At 42.3% G+C, this 24,032-nt stretch overlaps 1 protein-coding gene across 1 annotated transcript; it reads left to right on the top strand.

The window, feature by feature from the left end:
* The first annotated feature begins 477 nt into the window (after nt 1-477).
* Nucleotides 478-23,521, top strand: lrrc17 (leucine rich repeat containing 17). Its single transcript, XM_079183390.1, has 5 exons — nt 478-622; nt 9,331-9,713; nt 10,610-11,108; nt 19,239-19,394; nt 22,555-23,521. Exons 2-5 carry the CDS (start codon nt 9,441-9,443, stop codon nt 22,992-22,994), a joined length of 1,368 nt encoding a protein of 455 aa, XP_079039516.1. The 5' UTR covers nt 478-622; nt 9,331-9,440; the 3' UTR covers nt 22,995-23,521.
* Nucleotides 23,522-24,032: the final 511 nt, after the last annotated feature.

Raw genomic sequence — 24,032 nt, 5'->3', positions numbered from 1 at the left:
TACATTGCGTTATAATTTGATTTACTCCGAGTGTTTGGAGAGCAGAGTGTTGAATGTCTGTCTCTCTCGGCCCATAAGGCCAGTTAGCAGGCATATCCATGGAGGAAGTCCACCGGTTTAACAGAGGGGGGACCAGTGGAGGGTTGCAGCCCTCCTACACGTGTATATGAGTGTGTGTGTGTGTGTGTTTGTGTGTGTGTAATACTAAACCAGACACAGCCTTGTGGCTCCTTTGAGAATCAGCTTTACTTTGCTCACAGTCTCAGAGTGATCCAGCTGAGTGGGTGAAAAGCAAGAGAGGCAGCTTGCATAAGGCAGTAGTCAATCACTCAGCACAGGCAGCCACAGAGAGAGAGAGAGAGAGAGTGAGTAAGAGAGAGAGAGAGAGAGAGAGAGAGAGAGAGAGAGAGAGAGAGAGAGAGAGAGAGAGAGAGAGAGATATATTGGAAAAGCAGCCAGTCGCTCGTCCCTCACTCCAGGCTCTAACTTTAAAGGCAGACATGCAGATTTTCTTGGCTTAGACGCAGCGCTCATGACAGGATTAGGAGCCGGGGACGCGGGACCAACCGGAGATCTGCAGGTCCTAGTGGACGAGCCTGAGCCAGATTCTCTCCCTGTACAGGTAGGACTGAAACCTTCATATTGAACCAAAGTGCGTTAGATCTGTCTATCTACAAAAAGAGTATTCAGCTGAAAGCAGCAGCAAATCCCCATTCCTTCCTGATACAATATTCAATACGCAAGAGGATTTTCTTTTCTTCGTTTTGGCAAGTATTACTTGGCACCAGAGTTAAGTTTCCGGTGACAAAATCTGATTCCCTGAAGTCTTGGAAAAGACCACATCATATTAAACTAATCTTGACTCGTGAAATAGTTATTAGGTTGCACAGCATGTAATATTTCTCTTTTAAATATCCCCTTTTAAAATCTTTTCTGAAGGTTTTACAAGAAGAGTGACTTCCCTTCTTTTTCTTAGAAAAAACAATAAATAGAACTTTCATTTAAAGATACATTGCAGCAGCACAACATAAGAACACTGAGTTCAGCATCAGACATTGATTCAAATATCTGCAGCTTCGATGTATTTCGCACAGATGATAAAATTGTGAACATGTGAAGATAAGAACGAACAAAACTCCATCCAAAAAAAGCCACGAGTTATTGTATTCATTACCGTGAAGTTGCATCTTTTGCCAGCTCAGTACTTGAGGAACTGCTGAAGTAGGCTCTCTTTTTCTACTACAAAATTCTAATTTGGAGTTGTACTGTTGAAGTTGGGGCCAAGTTTATAGTAGAGGGTCATTGCACCCTGACGTTGATAAATTGCAGATAATATCTGGAACAAAGACAACATTCAACGGCTAATTTTAGATGCTTCCTCGCTGTTTTTGTTATCTAACTGACTGGTGGTCCCATACACCCGGACTTATAAGCACTCTGCAATGATTAGGCGTCAAGTTCCCTTTGTAACACGACATACAGAGCTACTTATACTTCTGGTAAAGAGATGGGTTAATTTACCCACTTGGACCCTCCTTGTACTGTAAGTAACTCTGGACAGTCATGGCCAACCGTATGACTCATGTTCATTGAAAACATAGACAACACTTTATCCTGTTATTAAGCATGAATTTGAGACTTTGGTGGGATTTAGGAGTTTTGTCGGACAGCTCCTTTTGTACAGGATTCTAACATTTTTAGGGCATAATATTACCAAAGAGGAAGCCAGAAGGGCTGCAGTGCTTCCTGCAGAGTTTGCATGCACAGTTGTAGGTTTTTCTACATGCCCCTGTGTACGTTTCAGTAAAATTCCACATCCATGCAGAGCGGAGCAATGTGTGGTTTCCCTCTGGAGTCCTGCTCCAAAAAAAAAAGAAAAAGAAAACTGGGGAAGAGAAAAAGCTTGACTTGCAAATTCACTCTGATTACAAAGAGAGAGAGAGACTCTTTTACTAACATTTCTGCTGTTTCAGCTTGCCGCAGTTACGTTTAAGTGCAACACTTTGTAGAGAGAGGAGACAGAGAGTGGGAGTGTTTGCTGTGCCTGTTGCATGTGTGTGTGTGTGTGTGTGTGTGTGTGTGTGTGTGTGTGTTTAAGGTGCAGATGTGTCTGGCACCAACACAAAGCAATGGACGTAGCCGGTTGGTTGGGAGAGACATTGTGTGTGTTTGTATGTGTGTGTGAGCTCTGTTTAACATCTCATGACTCAAGACACATTTTTTGATTAAGAAAGAGTAGAAAACTGAAAACACAGTAGAGTATTATACAACAGAAAAATGTCTATAATAAATCTGGCTCAGAATTGATAGACCTGAAACATTTCAGCTCAACGGCACACATACCGTTTTTATGACGGAGCCGAGTGTTTCGTAGTTAGTGTCAAAACAGCCAAGAAACAGGGGGGAGACCACTCTGATGCCTGCATAACGTCAGCTGAAAGCTGGCAGGTTGTCACACACAAACACACACACAAACACACACACACATACACAAACACACACAGGAGTTGCATGGACTCAGAAACGCACGCGCATGGGACATTGACCTCTTTTGAGGGTAGAGGTCAATGTCCCATGCGCGTGCGTTTCTGAGGGTTGCAGTTACTATTCTCATGGTCTGGACTCCAGAGAATAGGAGAAATCTGGTTTCTCATGGCTAAAAGGAACACACACAAAAGGTACACATTTGGCCTGTTTCAACCACAAAGGTTCTCCTTCTGAGTCTACCACCTCTGACCTTCTGTGAGAAACCAAATTGTAATTTTCTTTTTTCTTTTCCCCCTTCTTGCCTCTCTTACTTTTCTGCAGAAGTGAACATGTCTGTTTTCAATTAGGCTCTCAGGGATGTGTGAGGGTTCTCTCTGTCGCCTGCTCTCGCTCCACTCACAGTACACGTCTGTCACCGTCTCATCCTCTGGTTTTGGATTCAGGGCTAGACGTGTTTCTCCCTCTTCTCTTTACCCAATACTGTCATTCTTTCCTTGGGTTCCTTTCATTGTTTAAAGCTGGATGCTGGGTCTGTTGCATATTAACAGGCCACAGACCTTCGGGCACACTTGCGCTCCACACATGAAGGGATTTCAGCCCGGAGGAAAGTAAGGTCAGCTTGCTGGGAGGTTGGCTCGCAGAGGAAAACACGGTCACCTTTAAAAGTGCTCCATGTGGCTTTGTCACTGTTTCTTTCTGTAATTAACTGCCTGACTGACCGACACACTGACTTTCTGCCTGCTCCGGTGTTTTAACGTGCATTTTTGACATTTTTCTATTCGTAGTTCAGGAGAAAGGGCTCATTCTTGTTTTTGCAGCCTCCCCTGCTTGTTCTTGCTTAACACAGTGGCCCCTTGTGTTTCCGAACAATTTCCTCTGGAGGTCTGAACTCTTTCCATCCCCAGTTGCCAGTCCAGTGTTATTGGAGCATGGAGAGCCTCTACAGAGCACCAGTGCAGGTATAGCGACTGTGCTGCCTCAAGGTTGTGTGGGTGAGAGGTGTGACATTGGGTTTTCAAAGGTCGGGTTGACTTTGTCCTTTGCAAATGTACTAATAAGGAGCAACATTTTTGGCCACTTGGGGGCAACAGAACAAGTTTGACCTATTATATTACCATATAAAGTTGATATAGCTAATGTGTTAGCAAACAATTTGTTATTCACACATCCAGCCTTGGTTTCTGACGATTTAAGTGAATGTAAGTCCAGCATTCACTTTCCTTTTTGCTCCGGTCTCGTGTCCACCATCTCCTGAGAGAACATCTTGCTCTTAAATGCTCAGCTATGTTTACCAGCTAGTCGCTAACTGTGTCTGTCTGGACGCTACATGCCCAACAGGAAACGGTCATGATGAGAGCTGAGCGAGTGAACAACAATAGTAAAATTGTGGGCCGCAAAACCTAAACAATGCGCTAAAAGACGCTAAACTGCTGCGTAAAGCGGAGGGAAGAAAATAATGCAAAAAGTGCAGTTTAAGCCAGGGACACATGTTTTAGCGTAATAATGTTCATCCACTGTTGGGGAAAAAATAGGGATGTTCACCAGCAGTTTAGGATTCAAGTCTTACCACCGCACCAGTCGCAGTCAAAGCATTTAACAGAATAAACATAACAGCTAAGAACAAGTTCAACAAAGCTGAACAAATTAAAGTTAAAGAATAGACAAGACAACTATATACACATGTGTTGAAAAATAGTTATATTGCATATTTCATATATATATAACATGGAATGGACAAATGTAATCTCAGGTCTACTGTATTGTATGCTGTAAAGAAACCTGGGTGTTCTCTCAACAGAAGCGCAGCGGTGTGAAAACTGAAACTAAACAAATCCCTCTCCTTTCCCTTTGACATCATAACATTTTATGTCCCATGTTAAGTTCAGCTTCTAACATCAATCTCATCTTTAGGACTTTCCTTCCGTCTTTCACTCTCTCCTTCGGGGGTTCTTTTCATTCCGAAACACTGTGGTTTTCAATTATGTGTGCTTCCTCCATCTGTATTATTCTTGAGGTCAGGGAGTGTCTCTTCTCCCACCGCCTCTTCCCGATACGTACGTGGGTTGTGATGGTTTTAGAGGCCGGCGTGTCTGTTTCCCCTCCGGTCTGCTGAGACCAAATGACCCGATGGAGCCCAGAGACATACACAGACACAGAATGTGTCAACATTTGTCTATTTCACATGTTATTGTCTCTCTTTGTGTACATTTTCATGAATATACTGTTATAATATACACTTTTATACGTGTTCAGTGTGTGGAGGTTTTCCCTGCTTGTGTGAAAAGAGTGCAGGAATCTAAAAAAGAATGGATGTTTCAGATAAAGGTGCACTAAAGCTGGTGCAGCAGGGAGACACATGATGTTCAGCTGGAGTTTAGTTCTAAGTCTACACTCCCTGCACACGGCTCCCCCCAAAACAAATTCCACATATAGAAACACTGCGGACGTGAGCATTTGTTCAGCGGTTTGTTTTGATTGAGAGCACTCTTGTGCTGGGTACTTGCTGTCCCTTACTTGTCTAAAAGACTGGTGCGTAAACTGTTTTGGTTTTGAAAGCCATTAGAAAGACTTAACACAAATCCCCAGATAACGATTATTCCATTTCAGACACAATGATGCAGTGTTTGTTCAGTGCACGTTGGAAACTTAATCTCTCTCATAACTGATGACATAATCATACTCTCACTGGTAAAGGTACATTTGTCTGACGGCTTTACTGGCAACACTGTCTGATTGTGGTCTCCCTGTGGAATCCACCTAATGTGGTTGGATTGTGAACGCATTGAAATTAAACCAGGAATGTTAACAAAACATTAAATGTCTAATAATTAGCACCCAATATAAAAAAACGAGCGTGCCCCAATTCCCGTAAACTACACTCTTAGCACTCACTAAACTGTGTGCAGACTGATAAAACTGTCAGTCAAAATACTACATAAAGCTCTGAAGGCTAGAATATGAATGATGAGATAATATTTGACATTCAGAGGTAAGTCATTGTTTCCGTTTCATTCATCTTTTAACTGGCTGAGGTTAGTGCAAGTTAGAATCGACATGGCCCCCTGCCGTGGCTCTGAAACATCAGTACGCCGCTGTCCTTGGTGCTGAAGCAGCAGACGGATTTGTAATTTGCGAATTTCTCTCAAGAGTCCCGCCCTTCATTTAGTTTCGTCTTGGATCTGTAATATCCCAACCAAAAGAGCTGCTCATGGGGCGGTTCCCTTCGCTAATTGCGGCTGAACCAAAAAAAAATAAACCTCTCCCCCCCCTGTTAGAAATGAACAAATCGCGTAAACGCCATCGTTCACGGTTGCACATACAGGGCAGACAAATCACCTGCCATCTTTTCATGAGAAAATTCTTCCCGCCGGCTCATTTTTTCTTCCATTGTCCAAAATGAGAAACATATTGCTGCCACATTCCATGTCCAGACACAACTTTATTCTGGTTCAGCACAGATGGCAATGGCAGCAACAAAAAACCCCAGTCTGCATAGTATTTAAAGCAATATCCCTGCGGAAGTGCCTGAAACCCTGAGGTCTTTCTGCTCGATGTTTACAGGCACAGGGAGACTGTTTTTTTTTTTGGGGGGGGGGGGGGGGGGGGGGTTGGCACAGACTTACCAGAAGGAGCTGGTTTGGGAAATAATACTAGACCGGGAGGGCTAATTTGAGCTGGTATGGGCTAGAGGTGAACCACAGGGATGGGTTTGGCCTGAGTGGGCTTGTTATAGTCCCAGCTGGAATGTGTCATGTTACAGGCTGACCACGGCCGTCGTTTTTTTTTTAAGAAGGGCTGGACCTTTCCTGGTGAACAGCTGTGCTGTGGAAAAGATCTGAGAAGTACCAGCACCGGTCCAAATGGTTTGGAGATGGTGCATCGATTATAGTGGGAAGGAGAGAGAAAATGTTAAAAAGCTTTTTTTGTCTGCGCAATAAAAGTGAACTGTTTCACCAGCTTCTTTTAAAACATTCAATTCTGACACCAGTGGACATTTCACCGTAGTGGAGTGTGTGTTTGCTGAGCTGAACCGATAGATCTTGCAAACGAGCTGTTCAGGACCACGTGCAGAGATGTGTCTGGGTCCACTCAAGAACCCTCTCCACGCTTTCCACCTCAGTCCAGCCTAGTCTGGTGTTTTGACTGGCACTAGTCTTGCCTTGTGTCGAAACATGTCTCTCATCAACTGCGCGATCATGCAACACAGGCACAAGAGCGTGTGCTCGTAGTTGTACATGTGCACACAAACAGACCCACATATAAATCGATGAGGGCATGCTTGTGCCCAATCACACTGACACTGACAGATGGTGGCTGAGATGAACCTATTCAATTCCTTTTGGGTTTAGAGTAACAGCTGACTAGAAGAGTCTTATCGCATGCGACGGCTGCAGTGAAGGAAATCGAACTTTCATGTTCGCTTCATTTAAGACGATGGACAGTTGGACAGTTGACGAGCGCTCCCTGGACTGGAAAGTGTCTCCCCTGGTACATTCTCAGCTGTTTCTGTCTGTAGCTCGCTAACATGCCCAGTCTGTTATTCACAATGGAACGACACCATCTGCATTGACGGGCTTGTTCCACTGTGAGACAGACTGGAGGACTGGAGGGGGGGTTGCGGTTTGGTACAGTTTGACTGAAGCGTGCACATGAGTGTGTGTGTGTGTGTGTGTGTGTGTGTAGGGTGTCTTGGCAGACCTATGGTATTTGCCTTTATGCCTCTGATCACATAAGGGACCCATGACTCACTTCTTTTTTCTTTTCTTTTTTTTAACCAGACAATGCACACACTCACACAAATACACAAAAGGAAAACACACACACATTCATATAGTCCGCAGGCAGGGAGTCCAAACACGTGGCTATGTGGCTACAAAGAACAAACACTTTTGTCTTATTATTGAGCTGTAAATATTGATATCTCCAAACTCCAGAGTTTTCATGTCTGTGGCTGATGATAGTTGGGCAATACAAATTGTAGGACACCAAGGCTGCAGGGAAGAGAGATAAAAAAAACAAGGGTTGTTATTCAAATAGCCAGAAAGTGGTTTTATATGAACAGTTTGGTAGACTGAAAGCACTCTCATATCTGTCTGTTAAATATAAAACAAAAGCAGACAGGCAGTTAATTTATCTGGGCATAAAAACTGGAAACTGGGAAACAGCTGGCCTGGTTCTGTTGAATGGGACCTCTAATTAACACATTATATCTATTATGTTTAATCTAGGGGGGGGGGTTTGTGCCAGACTACTCCCTGGCTGGGACAAGTTGCCAGGTGGCAAGCGGAGGCTCTGGGTTTCACTCACAGTTTGCAGTCATTATGCTAAACTGAGCTAAACTGGCGGTTGGCTTTAGCTTTAATACAATCTAACGCTCAGTCGGAAAGCAAATAAGTGTATTTCCAAAGATTTCAAACTCTTCTTCATAAACAAACAATCTTCTGTCAAATGTCAAAGTATTCCTTTAACTAAGCAAGTTTTCTGAGTTGCTTAAACGTAACTACAGTAGAGGCAGATCAGATAAAGCTTGTGTGAATCGTTTTAAGAACTGTCATATTGTTTTGAAAGGGCCCTTATTGAACATCAGGATAAAGCACATATGGATCTGATATGTTGTTTCTGTTAAATGCAATAGACATGTTTTTTTTTTGCAAGGGATACACATCCTACAATTGGATTGGATTCATCAATGCCAAGACAGCAAAATGAAAACAGAGAAAGAGATGGAAACAGAGCTGTGACAAGAGACACTAAAAGGTAGAGAGAAAGAGCATCCGGGTCGGTTTAGCTGAGATAGAAAACATTCATGGGATATCCCCGAAAGAAGAGTGCACTTTACTGCGACCACATTTTAACCCGCAACATGTTAACGCTTAACAAATGTCTCTCTTTTGCTTCAAACCCCCGTTTCCCTTCGCTCTACCTCTCCACTAATTCTTTCAACATGTGCCGTGCTACCATTTCAGTTGTCAGCATGTCTCGACATGCCACTAAGACAAATCCCTGGACATTTGATTGTATTTGTGAATGCAATGATTTCGCTTTTCTTTACATTTAACTTTTTTAAATCTCCCCCTCAGAATATATAACTGTCCAGCTTTTTGCATTCTTCCATTTCACCAATCTGATCAATTGTTTAACCTTCATATTACTATTACACGTGTACATGTTGGGTGAAAACATTGAAATGTTCATGTTTTCTGTCCCCACATTTGTAATTGCACACAGTTGTATGATACTTTGTGTATTCAAAGTGGACCGTAAAATGCAGACAATTGTAACAATTTGTTACATGTACACTGTTGCTTTAACCCTTGTGCTACAAACTGACACTGTAGTAGCTGATGATATTCGTTTTGTAACACTTGCAAGCTAGCTAGTAGCTAGCTAGTAGCTAGTAGCTAGTAGCGAGAGAACATTATGTAAATAAGCAATCTCAAAGAATTTACGTGGCTTTGTGCCAAGCGGCACTTCTCTTTTGTTTGTATCTGTAATCTTAGAGGCAAGGGACATTCAAAAGAGGAGTTACGGAAACTAGAACCATACAGACATTTATCAAAACTTGGTTAAGACTGCATCACCTGAACATTTTTTATTTTTTTTTGCAAATAACCCCAAGTTAAAAATGTTAAACTTCCGACACCTCCCTTTACTTTTTTGTTGCCGGGTCAGTCCAGCATTGCCTGCAATCCCAAATTACTTTAAGTGGTCATTGACTTGCTTCCCATAGAAAAATGTACAAAGGTGAAAAAGATAGTCAGTGCCTGCTAAGTGTCAGCTGTACGATGAGTGAGTTTGAAGACCTTTGAAGATTCCCCTCTGTTTTTCTCTTCATACACACAGCTGTGACCGGCCTCCCGTGTCCCGTCACACCGATTTGCCAACAAGTCCAAGTCGTCCAAGGTTCACCTGATTACTGAGAGGCCTCCCTGTCTCTCCTCCCCTCTCCCATCATGCGTCTCCTCGCCACCCTCGTCCTTTTGCTGCTCCTCAGGTCAGCTGAGCCCCGGAGAGGCCCTCGGTCAGGGGCTGTGGAGAGGGGCGCCGGGGGCCGCGTGCGGGGCAGAGGCAGGGCCGGAGTGATGCGACGCCAAACTCACGAGTGTAAGGAATACACGGAGGCAGGGGACAAGTACCTGGACTGTCAGGACAGGCAGCTGACCAACGTGATGCAGGACTGGCCCAAAGATATTCACCACCTGCTTTTGGCAAGAAATAAGATTCAGGTTTGTGCAGACCATTAAAGAGTCAAGACATAAATGGACTGTAGCAGGTGATCTAAGACCCAACTAACAATAACAAAGTGTCTAGCACAGTTTTGTGCAACAAATGCATCACTATTCTGTGCGTTAGCACCTCAAGCCTCTTTACTCTGCCAGCTTGTTGATACCGTGAGCATCTGTGCACCATTTATTTGGCTCCGGGATCAAAGACAGACTTTTCGCTACGTATTTGTGTGTGGATGTTTGCATGTCTGAGTGAGCACACAGGATGTGTGACAGAGGTGTTGAGAGGAATAAAACAAAAAGGCTTTGCCAGCAAAGTCATGAATAAAGACAAATGACTTACAAAGACAGTGAAAATGAGTATAATTAAGCCTTATTTTCAAGTTCAAAGAGTTGTTGAATGAATGAGTAGTGAGGGAAAGAATAAACAAAGTGGATTTTAGTTCATTTTTAGCTGAATGTTTGGACCTGTTGGATTCTGCATAGAATTGTAAAACATTTAAACGTATTCTTTAAAACTGCAATTTGATTATCTAAACCCAATCTTTGCAGATTGTACTTAAAAACTTCAGATTTATACATATCAAATTACTTGAAGGTTTCGCTTACAGTGACGAAGGCAGAGAAAAATAATACCCGACTCTGCAGTTCAGTTTTATGAAGCATTTCAGCAGACTCCAGCTCAATGTTTTCTTTTTTACGGCTCACGTCTTTACTGTTTTGGTTCAACCTCACCGCTCTCGAGAGCCATATTTTCAGGCTCAGTGGGCAGCTGCCCAGCGCAGATGAAGTGAGCGAATAGCCGGTGAACATAGTGGAACATCTAGACTCTATGAGTCTGACAAAGCTTTACTTGAGACAGACATGGTTTCAACAGTTTACGTCTCTCCCTTTAGGTTTTAAGGGACAACATGTTCTCCCAGTTCACCCAGCTGAAGAGCCTGGACCTCCAGCAGAACCACATCTCCATGGTGGAGGACGGAGCGTTCAGCGGCCTCTCCAGGCTCAGAACCCTGCTCCTCCAGCACAACAGACTGAAAACAGCCACCGAGGAGGTCCTGCTCCCTCTCACCCGCCTCACCTACCTCCGTCTCTATGACAACCCCTGGAGCTGCCACTGCTCATTGGACAGCCTGGTCAGGACCCTGCAGGTGCCCAGCAACCGCAACCTCGGCAACTACGGCAAGTGCGCCGAGCCCCAGTCGCTGAGCGGCCAGAAGCTGAGGAAGCTGAACGTGGACTTGTTGTGTGCGGACGACAGCCAGGTGGACAAGAGGCCGGGGGGCGGGGAGGGGGGGCAACCGAAGCCTCCGCCAATCAAAGTGAAGACGGAGGCCACGTCCATGTGCCACACCTACATGTTCCCCAAACCTCTGCTGGACTGCAGCAACAAAGGTGAGACTGTCAGGTTCTGTATCCCTGTAACTTAACGGTGTCATCTCCTGTTTATAATTGCCAAAGCAATCATTATGCTGGTTGATTATAAAAGAGAAAACATTGTGCATTGTGTCCACAGAAAAGGGTTAACTTGAAACAAACTGACTGTGAGGAGGGGCGTAAACTCACGCAACGAATCAGGACCGTTCATTTGCAAAATATATCAATAACAAATAGACTGTCCTTCTTGCTTATTCAGTGAAATTGGGCTCAAGAATTAGTTTGCTGTGTAATGTTTGGGTTCCACTGAGGCTGAGCGAGCAGACATGTGTTTGTTTTTATCAGGTTTGCCACCCGGGGCGTCTGTTCTTCATTGGGAGGGAGGGAGCAGGCTGGTCGTGGTCTGTTCTGTCAAACTAAAAGCTTGCATTTTCAAGCATGCACCATCATTTTCCATTTTAGCCCAAATTGGTTGACATCAGCCCACCTGCTGTGATTGTGTTGCGTTGTTTAGCCTTCCGATGAGCTGCACTGCGGAGCGCTTGTGTTCTTGTGCGGTCGAATCACGCATTAACTTTCTGCAGATTTGTGTCCTCCAAGACGTTTTAGAAGGCAGTAATTACCACCAGCATCACACCCTCTTTGTGTTTCCAGTTTTAACACTGAGTCAGCATGTCTAAAGCTGCAGAAATATGGAAACAGGCATCGGTGCAAATACAGGGAGGAGAGACGGAGCAAAGGGAAAGCGAGGGCTTCTTTCAGCTCTTCCAGTTTTCACATCTGGTTCTGTCTGTGTGTAAAAACGACACCATGAGGCATAGACGTTGTAACTTCTCCAGTGCTCCATAAAAACTGTGTCAGTGTTGCTTTTCAAACACAGGCGGGAGACAACGGATGACAATTTCTGAATTTTTGCGCAGATCACTTTTTGTTACTTTTGTGTGGGCTCTTTATTCTTGGTTGCTCTCTCATCTTCTCCCTTTCATCTGTTTTCTCTGTATCGTCTTCTTCTTCTTCTTCTTCTTCTTCCGCCCAAATGGCATCCACTGTCAGCGCACTGAACTGAAAGATTGTCTGTGTCTATGTTTCAGGCCAAGTGAGCTCCCAGATTGAAATCTGTAATTGAACGCATCTATAAACGGAGAGCTTATGCCTTTCACTGAAAGACATCTTTCACAGAGCACGGAGAAGCCAAAACCACACAAAGCAACGCCTGTGTTGTGTAAATGCTGGAGGAAGGGTTTTTACATATTTCCCCTTTTTTTCTACAGTCAAACTTTTGAATCAATTCTTTATCTGAGCCACAGATAAGGTTTCTCTGTTTTTCTCACAGGCTGATTCTCCCATCCATCTCTCCGGATCTTCTCTTCTTGTCGTGTGCTCCATAATAACCCTCCACATCCTGCCTCCTAAACCATGCCCCACCATGAAAGCGATATGTGATGTGAATGATGCCTAATGAGCTACAGCTGTTGTGCTTGACATTCAATACGTTGTCTCTGCGCTTTTGATTCGCAAGGACACACATAAAGTATGGTTATATGTTGAGCTGATGCCAGTTGAGGTTTGGAATCTCTTCATTTTGTTGTTTTTTTCACTGCGCTGCCATCCAGAACCAATGCTTTCTAAATGTAATAACAGGTATAGATTACATCATTACACATTGTGTTCTCCCGTCTGAACACTTAACAGTCGCTGGCAGAGTTTGGTATGCTGTGGAGTAATATAGTAAAAGTTGGCTTCACTGCTGATATAGAAATGCATATTGAATTATTTATTATTTCAGTAAACTTCCCCTATTTATCATTTCTGTAGACCCCCTGCCTCTCTCAGATTAGTTGCATGACTGTGACATTTTTATGCATTTTGCCTCCAAGTTCCCATTAATCTAGTTCTCCTCTCCTTGAATAAAATGTGCCCTATAGTTTTGCAAAGAAACTACAGTGCATCCTACCAAAATGCACTGTGTTTGTCCTTCAGGCCCAACAAAGCATTCTGAATGCATTACATTTCAACATTGTTTACATTCATATTTACGAGCTTGCATTCGGATTCTTTACATTTGTTGTTGCATTACTACACTTCTACGTGTGTTACTGCCATCAACTGTTGAATACTGGATTAGCATTATATATTGCCCACGAGCTCGTGCATGTACATGGGTGATCTTGTGCGCGTGCACAACTCAAACGAACAGGGATTCACTTCTGAAAACATTGTTCCATAATGCTACCAGTGGTCAAAAGTGTCACAGGGTACCTTTAATTTGTGTAAAGATTGTGGTATTTTCATTACAGCTTTATTAAGCCTGAACCATCAAATAATATTCAGAAAATTCTGAATTTTTGATATTGAATTGTTTATTGGACCTTTAGTCAAAAAACATATATACATATATTTTATTTTATTTAACTATATGATATTTTTTTTGTATCACATTTGTTACATCAGGTATAAGAGGGCAATTTATTTATCACAACAATTTTTATTTTACAAACAATAACAAATGATGTTCATTGCTTTTTGAACATTTGGAACAACTGAGAAGCCAACTGAGAGTCCAGAATGTTTTTATATTGGGTGCTCTGGCACACAGGGCCAGTGTTGCTAATGGCCTCAGGTGTTTCCACTCTGCCTGACGACCCTCTGCCACACCTGCAAGGAAGGCAGCCAAACGAACAGGCAGACAGGTCAGAGAGGGTCGTCACACATGTCCCACAACACTACGTTTTTGCCATCTAAAAGTAAAAACAAAAAAATTGTCTACTCGGAGTTTCTTTTTTTGAAACAAGCAATATAACAAACGATTTTGATAGCCAAGGATTTGTTATTATATATATATAAAACATAAATTTCCACTCAATATATCTTACTATGACATTTCTACCTTAATTAGTTTAATTAAATAATCAAAACATTTGGCATTGTGATATGGCATAATCCAGATTGCATGATGAAATACAATACAAGGATTTACAGGTGAATTCTTACTTTATATACCTGCTGTCTCATATTTGATACCTATATTTTCAACATGATTTTACTGTAAACAAATAATGAAACATTAATTAATTATAGGTTGCTTCAATACAGTAAATATTGATATTGAAATATTAGTAACACTATACATTTTATTCTTACCGTAACTGTTTCAAAATTAGCAACAATTATCCTGCCGAAAACGGAACGAGTCACGTCATGACGGCTGCCATTTTGGAAATGGAATTGAAATACCTGCTACTGCCTGCAGTGCATTGAAAATCTACCAGATGGCAGCAGACATGTATAGGATTGTATACAATACGTTTCTCCAGGAAAGTATTGCTCATGTTAATTACATAAAGGTCTCTGAAACTGTTGTAACAAATATGATACAAATGGCTCTACAGGGTTAAGAATATGCATTACGTGGGTACAATATATTTTGACACAGGCTACAAGACACAGCCACAAAATCTGCTGATAATTTTGGCCTGTTTTGTCCAACCTTGCAGCTTTTCATTTCATTGCAAGGCTGGCACTTAAATTAGCTGCTGTTTGGTGGTGGAGCCAACATCCTTTTCTTTCATATAGACAAGAATTAGAAAACCCAGAGCAGAGTGGAAACTGACTCCGCTCTCTTTCTCCAAACCCTATATTTTCCCTTTTCCATCTCTTTCTCCCCGTTTCCCTTACGCTGGTTTGAAGGCTTTCTCTCTGAGGTGAACCACAGCAGATTTCAGGCTCCATATTATTCTCACTGGAGGTCAATGCTCCACAAGGCGGTTATAGTTGATATGTGAGTTATTAAGGCTGTTTCTCAAAGATGGAACGTGGACTTCAGAGTACTCTGTGGTAATATCAAAATATGCCTTCAAATGACTTCTGTTTAAGCCCCTTTTATACAGTGGACACATTGAGTACTCCCAGTATTTTAATTGTAGAAGTGAAGCCATTATAGCTCATTTGTATGTTGTATTTTTTATTATAAACCACATTTTTATTTGTAAGAGATCACTTAGGTCTACAATATGAAACATAAATGTACCCATTGCATGTATTGTGCCAGAGGAAGCTTAAAGATACTTTTCATAGACATCTATAGACCCTGGCTAGCTTGAAGCTAACTTACAGTGCAGGTATAATGTCCGCATAAAAAATAACAATAGCATAAATAAACCATGTATTAAATTACTGAATAAAGAAAGTAGATTATGTGCCAGATGAGTTTCATTTGTGCAAAACCATATTTTCTTATTTATATCCTCATAGAGCTTTTGGTCATTCCAGGTTGTTTATTCCGAACACATCTCATGATGTTGCTCAGAAACCTACACGGTGGTATTGATTGTTTTGGCCAAATTCTAGACTTTGCCTTTAAGACCGTGCTCACGAGGTCACGACATCATTGGTTTTCAGAAGAAACATAAATCCTCCATATAAACTTCAGGCCATTTGAGTAGGCAGCAGTAAAGTGACTCATATATATGCTGAGTTGGCTGCTTCCCAGTCACACAAACGCCCAGGCGCACAACATTATGTCAGGCTCTCCCTGGACCACCTGGATCACAGACAGCGGGCAGTTAGTCAGCAGAAAAAACCCCAAAATAATCTCCCATGGTGTCATTGGATCATGAGGCAGAAAGCATGAATGAGAAAGAGGACAGTATCAAACATCACTCTCTACTAACTGCAGGATTTAGCTGCAGACTCTGCCCGGCGCCAAGACGCTTTCCTACAACAGTTTGAATGTCCTGTCGACACTCGGAATTGCACAGTCGTTATGAAACTGAATATGTAGTTCAGATTTTCCTAGATAAATGTTTCACCCTGCGGTGAAAAGGTCACTGACGCATTGTGAAAACTGAACATGGAAATCCCCACTGGAACCAATTGTTATGATATTGTTGAAGGCAAGTTGGCAATTACCTCCGGGATGGATGTGCCTTGGATGAAAATAGGCAACTAGATGTACTCAGTCCTGGGCAAGACAGGTCCTGGATTGATTTATCCGGGTTTGCAGAAAGGAGGGTAGGCCTATACATGTTTTGCTTGTTTGTAACTCTTTTAACAAAGATGTAACTTCTTGCGCAGCCAAACGAGTCTGTTACGTTTGCTCAAGTTTTCACATATAACACTGAAGAAAAGTAAAAGTGTCGGTAATATATGATCGTTTAAAGTCTGATATGGAAGCCTATTCTGTCCTTTTCTTTTGTCCCTGTGAGTTGAAGGCAATACAAACCTTTTAAAATGGTAGCATGACCATCAGTGTGGACACTAATCTGGTTGTTGTAATCGTGATGTCTTATAAACAGAGTTGTCAGCATGTTTAGAAACGGCTTCACCTCTGCCTCTATATTTTGTCTGAATGGTGAAAGAGAGTTATGTGTCTTACATAGAAGCCCAAACATAACAGCATGCAAAATCTATGCAACAGAACATTCTCACTTCTTAATGTGTCACACAGGTGAAATATTGAATGTGAACTTCTTCAGTGCTACTTAATGCAACAAATCTAGTGCCTGAAATTGTTAAGAAAACACATGGGGTGTGTACCCAAACCACAAAAAGTCACAGCGCAATGCACAGTTGACCCCAGAGTATATTATGTCAGCGCAGTACAAAATTAACTGCTTCCTCTTCTACTGTCTAAACAGTTGGAAACATATTGCAACACCTGCTCCCAACAGAATCATTATTAATGCAGACAGGAAATGTGTCCTGCATTCTTTACACAGCTATACAGTTAACCTTTGGAAAAACTTTGATTTAGTTTTATAGAATGTATGGATAAAGAAAAGACATTCAACCCACACCCTCTAGAGCAGGATATGTAGATACACGTCCAGATGAATGTTCTGCACTTTTACTAAATCATGGAAATAGTCCCTGTGTTTTACTAATGCACGGCCCACATAACTAACAATGGAACCTCCATAGGATGTTTTGGCAAATGACCGACTAAATTGCTGCAGGAAGTCATTCAAACCTGTCACTTTGACACAAAGCAGGCGCTATTGTTGAGACTCTATAATGTAAATGAAATATAATAGGCAATTGTCCAATCAGACGAGACAAGCAGAGAGTTTCTCAGGTTGTAGCGAAGCACAAATCCCAGAGGGACGGATGTTCACATGTGCCTTGAAATAATGACTTGAGCAGATTCAGTCAAAAAAAAGAAAAAAATCCAGTCCAAACCCAGTTTTCAATGAATGACCTTCACCTTTCCTGACGTGTTCTCTCTCTTTCTCCCCCTCTCTGTGTGTTTATTCATTCAGCAGTCTGCAGAGGGACAGATGTTATAGTAGGAAACAGTTTCTCCATTAAAAATCACAAGATACCCATACGCTCCTGATAAAACATCTAACTTTCTGAAAACATTTGGCTCCAGGAAGTAATGCTAAAAAAGAGCTAATAGAGACATGCAACATGGCTAATCAAGATGAGGTGAAAGATAATCTGCATCAGGAAAGATAATAAGCATCAGGAAAATGGGCCCAACTGGTCACGGACACCACTTATCTAGTCTAAACTATACTGTTTCTACTTAAATACACCGTGTGAGAGATTATCCTCATTCTCTGTAAAACACAGAAGACCACAGATGTATCCCTCTTGGACAGAGAGGATCTGTTTTGGCTCCAAAAGGGTTGAAGTCTGATTTCTCACAAGGGAGCCCGGGAATTTGAGTCTGAATGCCAGCGTTTACTCACCATTTTCTAATCTGAAAATGCTGCTTGGACGGAGTTTGCAGGCATGTACACCTGAGGCAGGGTGGGATTCCCTTTAGACTGATAACTTGTGGAAAGTCTGTTCTTGCCTTTGTAAATGTCTCTGCCTGCTTGCTGCACACTCATCAGCCATCACCGCCTCACGTCGCTGAACAATACTAATTACATTTCCTTAGTGCATTGGCTACATCTGTGTGCAGCGTGGCGTAGAAGTGTGTCCTTTGTGCGCATGCGATTCTATTTTCTTATTCAGTTGTGATTTATGGCACATTGCCTCCATTGATAAATAACAACAACATCTGTGGCGGTGAAGCGTGTGCATAAAGAAGCGTGTGCATAAAGACTGCAACATCTGCTCTATTAAAAAAGGGCCACTAAGCATTCTTCTGAGACGATCATACAGTCTGTGTAAATAAATATATCCCGGAAACTAGTCCAAACGCATGTGTACGCGTGAATGCTCAGCCACACACATACCGTACACAATCTTTGTTTTTTGTTTTATCTACAAAATAGAGCAGTGATTTTGTATAAAAATCAACATTGTTTAATTCTATCTTAGTCAGTATTCGCCGCCGAAACATAATCCTTTTTCCTCTCATCTGCAACCTCTTTGCAAACTGCTTAAACAACAATCAACCACGTTCATTTTGATGATACAGGTTGCCGGGGCCTCCTACTCAGTTTAAAACAGAATTGCATCGTGATCGGCACGGCAGACGTGACCTCCAATTTTGAAATGTCTGTTTTCTTTTACTTGAATAGGCTTCTCCCAAATGCCAGAACTTGTGCAATTGGAGTCTTGACACAAACCTGGATCTATTCACTGTCTGCAGATAACCTCCAAAGAATCTATAGATTCAAGCTTCAGCTCTGCAGTTTCTAGCTTTGGGACAAACCGTGTTGATAGTGATATATATGTATTCTCACCATCGCAACATTGTCGGGAAATGTGTTCCAGTGTCTGACTTAAAACTCCAGAACAGATCTGTTATCAACATGGGAATACGTGGGAATCACTGTTTCATACATTAGAGTACTCAACAACACTCTTACTGGGATGGGGAGGGGGGGGGGGGGGCTGCGTGTGAGGCTGGAAACACTGGAAGAGAGTGGAAACACTCTTCCCCCCCTGGCACAGAAGTGAAATATTGTTATACACGCTGTCACACTCGACTCCATCCATCTTGAAACGGTTAAATGTTGCATACAACCCACACAACATCTTGAAAATGTATGATGATGCAGACAGATTTCCAGCTCTCCTGCTGATTCTGGAGCTTTGCACTTTGTATGCCGAGTTCATCGGCCTCAATCCTGTAAACCTATAGCTGCAGGAATACAGGAATTCATCTTTATGCACATCATATGCACTCTGTAGTTCCAGCGCCTTTCACAGTTACGGAAATGATGTTTCTCTGTCTTTCCTTCTTTGCAGATTTGAACAACATCCCGTCTGAACTGCCATCTGACATAGTGAAGATGGATCTGTCCAAAAACACCATCAAACATCTCAGGCCCAAACAGTTCCTGCTGTCCAAAGACCTCAAGCTGCTCAACCTGAGCAGCAACAGCCTGCACCATTTAGACACAGGTAAAACAACTGCCACACACACATACACACACACACACCTGAGCACATACATCTGGGCACTTCAGTGCATTATGCCACGGCCACATAGATACTTGATTGGCTGGCAGGTGTTCATTAAAGTCAGAGAACAAGATCCAATGACATAGTTCCTGTCAAAAGTGAAACTACCTTTGTACCTGTACATCTGTCCCTGCTACATTACCAGTTAACTCTGATGAAAGCGACCCAACCATGGGATAAACTAGTGGTTACCAACGTGGCGATCGACACCACAACAAGGGGTCGCAAGATACACCTGACACACAGAAAAAGTAGAACACCCCAGAATTTTGGGAATTTTTTACTCTCATATATTCTTAAGAATTACTGGACTTTACATCTTCATGCTTCTAAAAAATATTAAAATAGAAAATAGAATATTTTTACATATTCTACTGGTGATGAGTGCTGAAGATAGACTCTTCTTTGTCAATAGCCAAAGTTAGGACCCACTCCGTTAAACATGGATGAAGATAATGATGAAAATAATGGCACAAACAACAAAAATGGCCCATTTAAAACCACTGAATAACCAAATATATGACTCTCAATACGAAATAGAGATCAAGGAAAGGTTGAGGAAAATTCAACGGGGAAACACAAGATCATTTAGTGTCCAAAAGATCAATTTTACTGAAGTCAAATATCTGCTCTGAATAGCAATTCTGCCTCAGTACAAGTTGCGTTATAAAAGTGCAGACTCATTACTCTCTCCAGGCTAATGATGTGGTTTATGTCTTCCTGCCCGGGAGGGAAGTCCTTTATAAAACCTTGTAGTTGTCTTCATTAGCCTGCAACACATGTAAACAATCTACTGCAGCTAGCCCCAGTGTGTCCAAGACTGCATTGGAAACTGAAAGACACATGATATGTTGTGACACATGGCTACAATCATGATTGCTCCTTCTCATCATTTTCACATTTGGAGTAAAACAAAATATTTAGAATAAATTTTAAGAGGTTGTTTGCCGTGCCTTTTCATTCATGTTTTTCTCTCACTCGGGTCACACTCTGGCTCTGGCACACTGGTTATTACAAAGAAATGCACAATTATTTGCATTGTTTGTGCCAGATGTTTGTGCCAGATTGCTGTGGTTTTTCCTTGAAGGACTAACCCCGAAAAAAAACAAAAAAAACAGTTTAGACAGTCACAGGAGAGTACCGTATATTTGAAGGTCAATTTAGTGCACTTTCCTATGACTAATGACCTGACATTTTAGAAATTGTCGTAATGTGGGGGCCCCACCCATCTGTAACTCCAAACTCTGCAAAAAAACTAAAAATAATCGCTCTTCAAGCCCTTGTAGAAGATCCTGCTTGCTTGCCTCTCCTTTGTGTTACTGTAATTGAAGCAACAACATAGCAGCAGACAATTACGTAATTGTGGGACTGATGCAACAGTGTTATCTGTAGTTATGGTGACCGGAGACTTTGAAATTGTGTTTATTTGTTATGGAAAGTTGTTGTCCACGTCAGCCCAGAGTGGGGCAAGCCTGGGGGGTAAATCCCTAATTTATCACTTCTCCTAAAGCTGGACGAGGGCCGTGTTTTTGTGCAAAGAATGTTAATGCTTGTGCATTGAAGCTGGAAAAATAGATGACAGGCTTTAAAGCTTTATCCTCAGTGGGTGTTATGATGGTTCTGTGATCCGTGTGGGAGAGCTGATTAAAATACTTGGAGATTAGTGTGTTGTGTAGAGCTCTTTGCTTGCAATTTTTCAGGGACAAAAAAGTGGTTTCAAAGGATGGTGAGATAAGGATGCTTTGAAAGGAAGTACCGATGGAGAGAACAATCGTGAGGGAACTGACATGTCATACCAACTAGCAAAGGGAAGTGAGGTCATTAAAGGAATAGTTTTTCTCTTGGATGGTGGACTTACACCACCATTGATGCTCAAGGGTGTCTTATTAAAAGGGAGGAAAAAATACCTGCAAACTGCGACTGAATATGTTTTACAGAGAATGTTGCTTCTACATTTTAGTGCATGGGAAAACACCGGGAAAGTACACCACACTGGGCTTCCTGTGGCCGTAGTGGTTTAAAAAGTAACTAACAGAAAGCCATTTGGGAGAGTCATGAGTCTCATGAGTCGAGAGATAAGACAGGAAAGGCTCAACAAGGGCTCCATCCATCCTCTTTACTCTCCTATAGTTCCATCTATCCGTGTCATCTTTATGGTTGAATAACGAGAATGCAGTAACAGTAACTTACAATGATTGAAAATGGATTTCGTAAAGATTATCGTCCCCAGCGTCTGTTTTTCTCTCGTCTCTCGTCTCTCTGTCTCAGGGATATCTTTATCCTCTCTATATTTTATATGTTCCACACATTCTCCACTTTTTTCCTCCTCCTCCTCCTCTCATTTTCCTCCCCTCCTCTCTTCCGCTCAGTTAAGATCAAAGCTATAGGCCCAAGGCTAGTGGACAGCATGAAACAGTCTCCACTGGCCCATTTTTACACAGACTGTTAACAATGTCTGGAACCTTCTGCGGACGTCAACAGTCACCTTTTTAACTCAAGTTATGCCCAGCTATTTTTCATTTCTGAAAAGTTTGAATCTTGCATTTTCCCCATTTTTCATTGGACAGCAACAGTGTTGTGTGTGACCTCTGGAGTTAAATGTTGTCTTGACATGTAAAATGAAGTGCATTATCCTTACAATAACAGATGGCACATTCTTAAAGCTGCAATCATCAGTAATTTTTATTCAGGTGTACGAGATTGGGAGCATTTCTGTTGCCTCTCAACGGCTCTCAAAATGGCTACGGCTGAGCCGGTGGCTCGCAGCTAACAGGGCTAACAGCGCTAACGGTGCAAGAAACAACAAAAGTGCTGGCAGAGCTAACAGTGTTTCCCTGAGGGGGAACCAGAGGGTGGACACTACACTGAACTCCACTAAAGTGGAGCATTTAGCAGCTTAAGAGGCAGATATTTCCCTTCAGGGGTTGTCGGACACCAATTACAGAGTGAAAAAGAGAGTGAATATTGGGCTTACGTTTGCCAGGTTGCCAGGAAGTGAATAGTAATGTTGCACCGTGTCTTCAGAATGTGTACCTTCTTAGCATCCAAGCAGCAGTATGAGATGCCAACTTATTTTGCTCAACTTCTTTTCCTCTCCCAGCTGCATTTGCAGGCCTGCTGTACCTCCGAGAGCTCGACCTGTCCAATAACAGCCTCCCTTACTTTGAGTATGGCGTACTGGAGGACCTCTACTTCCTACGGAAGCTCTCGCTGGAGCACAACCCCTGGATCTGTGACTACAACATCCACTACCTGATCTACTGGCTCAAGCACCACCCCGGCGTTTTCTACACTGGCCTGATCTGCTCCGAGCCGCAGGAGTTCAGGGGCTGGCGCGTCGAGGATTACGTCAAGACCTACAACGGGGAATGTCCCATTGATAAACAAACTGGAGGGATAGGTACGGGACAGGGAGGACAAGGGGACACGGAGAACGATGCACAGGAGGGGGTGGGGGAGACGGATGAGGTGCAGGGTGACCATCTGCCTCAGCCTCTGCAACAGAAAAAGCCCAGGTTTGAGATCATCAGGCTGAGTTAGAATGGTGGTGGATCAGACCGGTGTGGTTTAGTATAGAGGTCAATGGAGTGTTGGATTAAAATGCAGGTCTGTGGAGAGGCTGACAAATGGATTAATAAAGGTAGACTCAGTTTGATGTTTGGATAAACAATGTGACCAGTACAAGTACAACCTGCAATGAAATACATTTTCCATCTTGTTTGGATAAGAGAAAAACTGATTTGGGGTCATTTATTAATTAATAAAGATTATTCATTGCAATGCCATATTGCTAAATTGACCTTTAAACAAAGGTTTGGGAGCTTTTGTTATATCTTTTTGCAGAGCATTCCCAACCCAGTCTGTATCAGATCTAATAACCTCCACAAAGACGTCTCTTTGAATTCCCTACACGATGAACTGCAGGTGCATTGTTTCTGTTACAGTCATTTTATTATCGAGTTCAGATTTTCTTCTTTTTTTTTTATTCATAAAAAGCAGTTTTTGGTCTTTTTTTGTGTTAATTCATGTATGACGTTGTCTACCTGTTTCCTGGAAATAAAATTGTGTTTATTTTTTCTGAAAATTTGTTTAGACAGACGATGATGGAAGGTAAAAGTGTGGGTAGACGTACCGAACTTGTTGTCCCGCACTGCCATCAGTTAACCACCAAATAAGACAAGATGCAGATGTATGATGTCATACAGTAACTCTCTGTTTCAATGGAGGTCATATGAGTTTCCAGTTACACCTCAGGGGTTGCCTGATGGCCTGATATCTGACTTTAACAATGATGATGATGAAAACATTCTGCCTTTAGCATCCAAATCCAATATTCCCTGAAACTCCCCACAGGTTACATTTCAGCATTCAGAAGGTTTAACCCATGCATGGCAGGAAACAAGTCTTCAGTGCGCTGTAGGCCAATAAAAGAAAAAGCCAACTTCCTTCTTTTTGAAACTGTCATCATGCAGATCGTCCTTCGTCCTTTGACATGGGTATGTCAAACTTTTGTCCCCCAAGGCCATTTAAAACCAGGATAATGCATATCCTGCTGTCAGTGAAGGGAAAATACACACA

Source organism: Pholis gunnellus (genome assembly GCF_910591455.1).
Source record: "Pholis gunnellus genome assembly, chromosome: 22".
NCBI classification, from domain to species: Eukaryota; Metazoa; Chordata; class Actinopteri; order Perciformes; family Pholidae; genus Pholis; species Pholis gunnellus.
The sequence above is the reverse complement of the archived record's forward strand: the minus strand, read 5'-3'. Positions and strand labels throughout refer to the sequence as shown.

Bases quoted from the DNA above. Each gene is read 5' to 3' on its own strand.
- lrrc17 (XM_079183390.1), top strand. From the start codon at position 9,441: ATGCGTCTCCTCGCCACCCTCGTCCTTTTGCTGCTCCTCAGGTCAGCT. The intron at 9,714-10,609 runs GTTTGTGCAGAC...CTCTCCCTTTAG, and splicing joins TGGCAAGAAATAAGATTCAG to GTTTTAAGGGACAACATGTT. The intron at 11,109-19,238 runs GTGAGACTGTCA...CCTTCTTTGCAG, and splicing joins GCTGGACTGCAGCAACAAAG to ATTTGAACAACATCCCGTCT.